The sequence below is a fragment of the Physeter macrocephalus genome, chromosome 4 (genome assembly GCF_002837175.3).
Source record: "Physeter macrocephalus isolate SW-GA chromosome 4, ASM283717v5, whole genome shotgun sequence".
NCBI lineage: Eukaryota > Metazoa > Chordata > Mammalia > Artiodactyla > Physeteridae > Physeter > Physeter macrocephalus.
Genome location: NC_041217.1, coordinates 69,273,712 through 69,282,525, shown reverse-complemented (window position 1 = coordinate 69,282,525; position 8,814 = coordinate 69,273,712). Strand labels below are relative to the sequence as shown.

At 52.4% G+C, this 8,814-nt stretch overlaps 1 protein-coding gene across 1 annotated transcript; it reads right to left on the bottom strand.

Annotated features, from left to right (window-relative positions):
* Window positions 1-4,523: 4,523 nt before the first annotated feature.
* SLAMF9 (SLAM family member 9) lies at window positions 4,524-7,319 on the bottom strand. The gene is given in 7 exon segments (XM_007129640.2): window positions 4,524-4,729; window positions 5,134-5,350; window positions 5,353-5,408; window positions 6,477-6,743; window positions 6,746-6,785; window positions 6,787-6,821; window positions 7,274-7,319. Coding segments are annotated over 7 exon segments (867 nt in total).
* Between the last annotated feature and the right edge of the window lie 1,495 nt (window positions 7,320-8,814).

Below are 8,814 nucleotides of genomic sequence, written 5' to 3'. Positions count from 1 at the left end.
CCCCAACATGCGTGCACAACTTTTTGCTAAGATAGATCCCACCACAGAGGCGTGTGTGTGCACATCCACACTTATTATGGGGTGGTGCCCCCTCCATTTTTGACCTCCAAGGAGCCTTCCTGTGCATGTGCAGACAGGGAAGTTTCCCTTGACCTCAGGAGTGGGACCCTTATCTCTTTGCTTCAGCAGAGCTCAGCTTCCACCACTAACTTTGTCCTTGGAGTGTCTGGGTGAGAACAAAGCTTTAGTTTTACTCCACACAACAAACACCAGCTGTCCAGCCCAAGTGCCCATCTATCTCCTACCTCAAGACCAGTATCCCTGCCACATCCTCCCTTCCAGGTGGTCATCCAGCTCCATACATTCTGGGCCAGGAAGCTCACCACCCCTTATAGTGACTCATTCCATCTTCAGGGACTTTTTTTTGGCTGCACTGGGTCTTCGTTGCTGTGCAGGCTTTCTCCAGTTGCGGCGAGCAGGGGCTACTCTTCGGTGCAGTGTGCGGGCTTCTCATTGCGGTGTCTTCTCTTGTTGTGGAGCACGGGCTCTAGGCACGCGGGCTCAGTAGTTGTGGCGCATGGGCTTAGCTGCTCTGCAGCACGTGGGATCTTCCCAGACCAGGGCTCAAACCCGTGTCCCCTGCATTGGCAGGCGGATTCTTAACCACTGCGCCACCAGGGAAGCCCCATCTTCAGGGACTTTGACTGCTGGAAAGTTCTTCCAGGTGTAAACATCTGGGTGCTTTTTGCCACAGCCTGAGATGAAAATGGGGGGGGTGGTGGCCTGATCTCTCCGGCTCTGCCTCCAGCAAATTTTCCCAAAGTGGCTGCTTCCAATGTTACAATGTAACAGATTGACCTAACAGTGCTGAGACTCTAATGAAAACGTGTCAGTGGACACAGCATGAAAGCGAGGCCAGGCAGAATGCCTAGGAAAGATGGTCGAAGAGCACAACCTCTTTTACATCTTGGCCCCTCACCAGCTAGTGGGAAATATCTCCCTTCCCCATGTTAGAATCAGCTCCATCTCTAGTTCAAAGGTTTCATTTCTGCTGTCTCCAGTGTTTTCTTGAAGATGACATTAAAATAACTTTTTGTAAAATTGGGATTTAAAATGATTTTCAATTGTTTAAAGTTTATGATATGGTCTTTTTTTTTTCTGGAAGTTTATTTTGTGTTTTATTATTACTGTCATTTTGCTCTGATTCAGATGCATCTTGTTGGCTTTTTGCTAAGAAAAGGAACCTAACCCTAACTTGTTCCCTCACCATGCCAGGAGTGAAAGTCGGTAAAATTAGTCCCTGAGGCTCAAAACTAAAGATTTTCCCCTGGGTTGTCCTGGATCCGTAATCATCCCCCTCTGGGACAGTGTATTCAGTCTGCTAGGATTCTACCTAGCATCATTCTACCACAGCTTCAGCCAGCCCACGTATTTTCAACTTGTTGACAAGAAGACCAGACAATGTTGTCAATTACAGGGACTTTGCTGACCACCTGCTATGAGCACTGGTCCTGTCACCTGATCAGAAAAGAGGTATGGTTCCTCTTCGATTGTCCTTTGGCTGTTGGCGTGCCTAACTGCTGACCCAACGAGACTCTAGCTCCACGAGTGTGTGGAGCTGGTCTTGTTCATCCTTGAATTCCTCCCCAGCCCTTAGCCTATCAGAGGGGCCCTGCCTACCTCTCCAGACTCATTTATCACTTACCCCTTCATCACAGGGCAGCAGCATGTGGCCCCGTAGTCCCTAGAATTCATAGTGCTTGTTCACTTATCAGTGGCTTCCCACTTATCTTCTGTCTGGCTAGACTGTCCTTCTCTCCCTTCCCTGAACTCACTGCTAATCACAGGTAAAAATTCTGTTTACCTCTTCCCTCCAGGACACCGTCAGTGACTGCTCCCACCACGCCCTCACCTTCACCCATAGCCCTTGTCACAGCTCGTTGTAATTATATCTTACACACCCCACAAAGAGTTCCTGAGGGCAGACAGTGTCTTTTCCACCTCTCCAGGGCTAGCCCAATGCCTGACTCTTCAATGCTCAAATATTATCCTCCTGCCCTCAGTTTGCTTTTCACCTATTTCAAAACAGCGAACTTTGCAAAAGGCAAAGTGCTGTCAGGTGATTATTATCCTGGCTTCCTGCAGAGGAAGAGGCCTGGGTCTCTCTGAGCTTATATTCCACCTCCTTGAGGGTCTGAGCCTTCCTCCTCCAGGTGCTCTGGACTGGTTGGGGACCTCAGCCTTTCTCTGTTCAGAGACTGGGTGTGAGAAGGTATTTTGCCAAATTTTAGGGAGGGCCCTGGGCCAGCCATACAGGGACATTCACTCCCTTATTGACTTCCTGTGCCAGACTCTGAAATATACAAGAAAAGACCTGCCCCTGTGTGTGCAAGATGGCTGTTGGCCTTTTCCACTCAGTCTCCAGAAAGGTATTAAAGGAATTGGAGGAGTTGGGTGCTGCAGGCTTGGTCCTAGAACTTCGTGCCTTTTCGGAGGTGGGTCTCCTCAGCCCAAAGGGAGGCACAGAGAGAGAACCAGCCTCAGGCCAGGGACTGCCTTCCAGCAGGACGAGGACTCAGGCCTTCAGGGAGTAGAGTGGATCGGTTGCTATTCTTAGGAGCTCTTTGGGGACCGGTTTCCCAACCTCATCACCTCCTTCCCAAGCCCTACAGGGTTCCATCTCCTGCCCCAAAACCTAGACAGGAAGCCCCTGCTTACCTCCTGGCCCTGCTTCCTTTCCAGCCCTGGAGACCCTGACTCTTGGTTTCCACCATACCCCTGGCTACTCTTGGAGCCCCCCTCCTGGAGTGTCCCAGTGCCTGGTCCATGTGTCCTGTTTTCCCTAAAGCCGTCCTTGGTCCCCGTGGTTCCCCAGTGCGTCCCACTGCACCTTCACAGCCTCAGTGTTCCTTTTCTTGGGAAACACTTTGGAGGTCAGCATCCTTCTCCTCACTGAGAGGGGAAAGCCGGATGCAGAGAGATGTCCGGCAAGGCTTCTGCCACATGGCTCTGTCTCTACCCCTCAGACCCTCTTCTAAAATCCCCCGGGGTTACCGGCCCCTCCCGCCCCTGTGGGAGCCAAGGTGTTCACTTAGCCCTGTCTCGGTAAGAGCGCCAGTCAGCTGCACCTGTGCATGCCTCTCCTTCAAAGCGCATGTTCCCGGTGGAAAGGGACGGTGCCTCCATGGACATCTGCTGGACAAAGTGTCCCAAGCCAGAGACCAGTGGCAGAGCACAGCCCAGATCTCCTGAGATCTCACCCAGTGATCTCCCTACCGTATCCTACACACCACCCTCCTCCAGGTCACTCACTCCCTAGGCATGTCCTGTGACTTGAGTGGCTTTCCATTCCCTCCCCAATTCACCCCCCTCCCCACCGTGCCACAGCAGCCACATTAAGTAACAGCTACAAGATCTGATGTGGGGAGAATGACCAAGACTTAAGCAGAGGGTGAGGAATTCAGACTGATCACTGGGCTTGGGAAAGAGAAAGAACATATAAACTTAAAGGCCTTTGTGGGGGGGATGGGTAATGTATGTGTAGTGGATGGGCATTAACCCAGAGTCCAGAGAGAAGGTGTGAGACCTGGAAGTCTATGGAGAAGGGACAGACAGGACAGTAACACCAACCACAAACAGAGGTCAAGGGTTCAGACCTCCGCTATTAATCCAGCTGAGTTGCCATTTCTGTGGGGCAGGCACCAGAGCCCCAGAGAAGCTGGCACCAGGGAGGTGACCGAAAGATCAGAGTAGAAAGGTCAGACCCAGAGTAGGACTGCACGGGGGTGCTTCAGAGCGCCCGTGGTGGACAGCCGCTAGATTGGGGTGGGGTGGGGTGAGGTGGGGTGGGGGGGGGGGGGGGGGGGGGGGGGGGGGGGGGGGGGGGGGGGGGGGGGGGGGGGGGGGGGGGGGGGGGGGGGGGGGGGGGGGGGGGGGGGGGGGGGGGGGGGGGGGGGGGGGGGGGGGGGGGGAGGAGCTAAGTGAACTCATCTGCCAGGGCGGAAGGAGGGTGTGAGAGCAGAAACATCGGCAGGAATAACACCGCTCTTATGTAGCGTTCTCATTGCCTGAAATCTCCCATTCAGGAGTCACAGCTTCAACTAGGTTAAAAGGAATCGCTCACTTTTCTTATTGAAGTGTAAATGTTATGTGTGTTGGTGGGGAATGGGTTAGGCATGAATAATAACATACCAACACTTCATTGTGAACGGGTCTTTTAGACTCACTTTCCTTCCCAAAGGCAGGTGAGGGAAGCACGTGGGGTTGGAAGAGAGTAACTGGAATGGAAGAAAAGGCAGGAAAGCAGGTTTTGCCAGAGTCACCCAGTGAAGGACCAAACAGCGCCTCCCCGAGTGAGGTCACCGAATTTGACTTTATCGCCAGACAATCTTCCCTCGGGGAGCATGGCCCTTGGGACACCCACCCCTTGGCCCCGTGGGAAGAGATGAGTCTGGGAAGGAGAGGAAGGTCTCCCCTGGGGCTGGGAAGAAACAATGGTCAGGACAGGGGTCCCCAGGGGGCCATCAGGCCAGGCTGGGGCCAGGCTTCCCCTTCTTTCTCAGTCTCATTCTGTTTCTCCTGAGTTTCTTCATTCTTGGCATTTTGCCTCTTGTCTGGACTCGGATGAGCCAGATCCCCACAGCAAGAATTACAAAAAGCAAGAGGATGAGCAATGCCTTGGCCAGGAGACAGAAGGAAGTGGAGGACTTCTCCGAAGGGTAGCCAGTATCTGGGACAGAAGAAGGCAAGGAGAGAGGGGCTCACCAGAGGGAAGGTCTGGATTAGGGGGCAGACACCTACCCCAAATTCCACAAAGGGGTGTCAAGTTCACAGTCAGTTGATGTTCCTTGGCAAGTATCTCAGGAAATGTATATTCTATTCACAGAATTTCAGGGGCTGGGGTCTGGGGAGTAATCTCAACCTGAGTAAGAGACTAGAAGGGACCTTTGGAAGCTGGGAGGACTAGGAAGGAGCACAGGGAAAGTGGGTGGCCCCTCCCCAATCCAGGGGTCAAGTCTCCATGGGAGTACTTAGGTCTAGACTCCATGTACTCTCCTGAGGAGAAGGGAGGGAGGGAGGGGGTAGACTTGAGGCCCTGTGGTCGCTCAGGGGCTGTCTCTGGGGCCCTGGTACCTGCGCAGAAGGGCCCAGCAGGGATGAGACGAGAACTGATGTCGCTGATGGGGTTGTTTGCCCTGCATGTGTAGGAGACGGCCTTTTCCCCGGGCCTCCAGGACGTGCTGAGGACAGAGCCTTCGTGGGCCGTGTCAGCGCCGTCCTCCCAGGATATCCAGGAGTAGGTCACGTCCAGGCCTGCCTTCCCTACGGATCATGTCAAGGACATATTAGAGTACCTTCTTCCCCAGAGATCTCAAAGTTCACAGTCATGTGAGGCTGTGACAGCCATCCTAGATGAAGGAGAAACACAAAGACCCTCTAAGTAATCAGGGGTGGGGTCTGTTTTCCTAAGCTCTTCAACACTGGGGTATGGATGCTGCCCACTGAGACCTGCTTCACTTAACAAACAAGCCAAACTAACAGCACCTAGCCACCATCAAGCCTATTGTTCCAGAGTCCCCAGGGCTGCCAAGCAGACAGAGCTGCCTTTGGCATATTCTACCTCCCCTTTATGACTTGCCTGCTCTCTTACCTTTGCACCCCACCTCCTTTCAGACTCTGTCCTACCTTCTTGATCTTAGAAAATATTATCACCCCTCCCAGGGGCATTTATAGTTTAATCAGTGCCTCTGCAAGATTCAAGGTAGAAAATCAGTCAATGGACTTCCCTGGTGCCACAGTGGTTAAGAATCCACCTGCCAATGCAGGGGACACAGGTTCAATCCCTGGTCCGGGAAGATCCCACATGCCACGGAGCAACTAAGCCCGGGAGCCACAACTACTGAGCCCGTGCGCCACAACTACTGAAGCCCGCACACCTAGAGCCCGAGCTCCGCAGCAAAAGAAGCCCCCACTCGCTGCAACTAGAGAAAGCCCACACGCAGCAATGAAGACCCAACGCAGCCAAAAATAAATTAATTAATTAATGAGAAAAGAAAAAGAAAATCAGTCAGTGTCGCAGGCACTAAGAGGAAATTTGGGTTCAAGTAGAGAGGAGACCCTGATTAGTAGCCCTCAAATCACACAGGAGGACAAAAGGCTCAAGAATGGAGTTGGCATTCATGCCCAGGATACAGAATCTCACTGGAAGAGAAAGGCTCCCTAGACGTCTGTAAACAAAACCCTTGACCCGTATCACTGCGTTGGGCACATCCACAGGAATAGCCTCAGTCCAGGGTCTTGCTACTCCAGGTCACTTTACCTGCAGTGCAGATACTGGGGTCAGACACACTGGAGGCAGACTGGCTTCCCATCCCAGACCCTCAAGCCATAACCCCGAGTCCTAAGACCCCTGATCCTTTGTGTGAGAAGCTCAGGAGAGCCAGAAAAAGCAGCTTTATGGTTCCCAGTTAACTCACGGTACACATGAAGATTGTAGTGCTGCATGGTGGAGATCTGGGACGTCCTCAGGTTGACTTGAGCTTGGTAAGGCCCCGAGTTCTCCCAGCTCAGATTGCTAATGTGCAGGTAGTAGGTGGGCTCCAGGAAGCTCACTCAGCCCTCATAGTGAGGGTTGGTCACCATGATGGTAGCCGGATGTCCCTCTTCCCCTGGCATCACAGTGGCAAGCCTTATATGGGAGGGCCAGATGATGTTCTCAACCTCTTCATCCAATGGTATTTCCGGGGGAGGCGGATGGACTCCTGAAGGACCGCAACCACTTCCTCAGGATCCACACCATCTCCAGAGTCCCCTTCGGCTGCAGATAAAGAAAGAAAAGATAGAAACAACACAACTGGTGTCTCTAGGCTGCAGAGACTGGCAGCAGGGCAGTGGTCTCAATCTCAGTTGAATATTTTCTATGACCCACACTCAACCTTGTCCTCCAGTTACCTCTTCTGGCTCTAGCTTTTTGCTGCACCTGACTTGAGCACCTACCAGGGCTTGGCTTCCATCTGTGCCTCACCCTCCAAATGTTCTCTTCTCCATTTGCTGTCCTTCCATATCCCCAGGAGGGATATGGGGCTGCTTCCCCTTCCATATCCCCAGGTTTCCTCATCTCTTGGTCCTGCACTGAAGCCACACCCTAGTCCTCTTTACTCCAGAAGAGCTGAAGCATTTTGTCCCAAAGGTGGTGACTTGCTAGCCCAAGACCCAGCAGGAGAACAGAGGGGGAAAGAGATACTCCTGTCCTGGAGCTAGCAGTCTGTCTCACCTTCCTGGAACAGCAAGAGGAGGAGCAGCCATGGAAGGGCTCCCATGTCAGCAGCCCCGTGTCCTGGTGTGCCCCAGGTGTGACTTGGTCAGCCCCGAAGGCTGTGAAGAAGACAAGCTGCCAGGATGCTGCTAGAGACAGAGTGACCAACTGACAGTCCTGAGGAGAGGGAAATGACTCTCGCCCCATCTAGCAGCCCTCTAACTTCCTGCATCTCACTCACTAAGCCCCTCCCTGTCCACCTTGGGAAGAGTTCTCTCTTTGAGCCTGATTGGCAAGATGGTTTCCCCACTGACTCATGTTTCCTGTTCCTCAAACTCAGCTGAAATCCCATTTCCTAAATGAAGCCTTCCTAGATCCCTACTCTCTGTACTCCCAGACTTCCCAGACATACCACTTTCCCCAAGTTCTTTGAACACTTTCTATCCAGCCCTATCATTTGGCTTGCAGGATACTCTGCCTCGGGTCTCCCTTAGCATTTCCTATGTTGCTGTGATCATATGACCATATAGACATCTTTATCTCCCCAGGCAGACTCCATCTTTTGGGACATCTCTGTATGTCCTACGGATGCTGGTCCCCATGGAGAAATGATATTTAAGCTGACACCTCAAGGATGAGTAAGATCTGCTAAGTGAAGAAGAGAATGAAGGAGATACTTCTTAAACTTCAATTTATACAATTATCAAACCTCAGTGGCTGGGTATTTTGAAAAGGTACATCAGGTCTCAGTCTGAGTATAAAAACTTTTTAACACAAAATCATTTAAAAAATAATATTATAGCAAGGAAGAAAAAATTCAGCTGAAGGTTTGAGCACACGAGTTAGGTTCTCTGAGAATCAGATACTGGAGTTAGGAGTGAAAGAGGTTTAGGACTTTCTTAGTGGTGCAGTGGTTAAGAATCCGCCTGCCAATGTGGGGGACACGGGTTCGAGCCCTGGTCTGGGAAAATCCCACGTGCCGCGGAGCAACTAAGCCCGTGCGTCACAGCTACTGAGCCTGTGCTCTAGAGCCCGTGAGCCACAACTACTGAGCCTGTGTACCGCAACTACCGAAGCCCGTGCGCCTAGAGCCGGTGCTCTGCAACAAGAGAAGACACCGCAATGAGAAGCCCACGCACCGCAACGAAGAGTAGCCCCCGCTCGCCGCAACTAGAGAAAGCCCGTGCGCAGCAATGAAGACCCAACGCAGCCAAAACTAAGCCCGTGCGTCACAGCTACTGAGCCTGTGCTCTAGAGCCCGTGAGCCACAACTACTGAGCCTGTGTACCACAACTACCGAAGCCCGTGCGCCTAGAGCCAGTGCTCTGCAACAAGAGAAGACACCGCAATGAGAAGCCCACGCACCGCAACGAAGAGTAGCCCCCGCTCGCCGCATCTAGAGAAAGCCTGTGAGCAGCAACAATGACCCAACACAGCCAAAAATAAATAAATAAATAAATATTTTTTTTTTTTTTTTTTCCCGTTACGCGGGCCTCTCACTGTTGTGGCCTCTCCCGTTGCGGAGCACAGGCTCCGGACGCGCAGGCTCAGAGGCCATG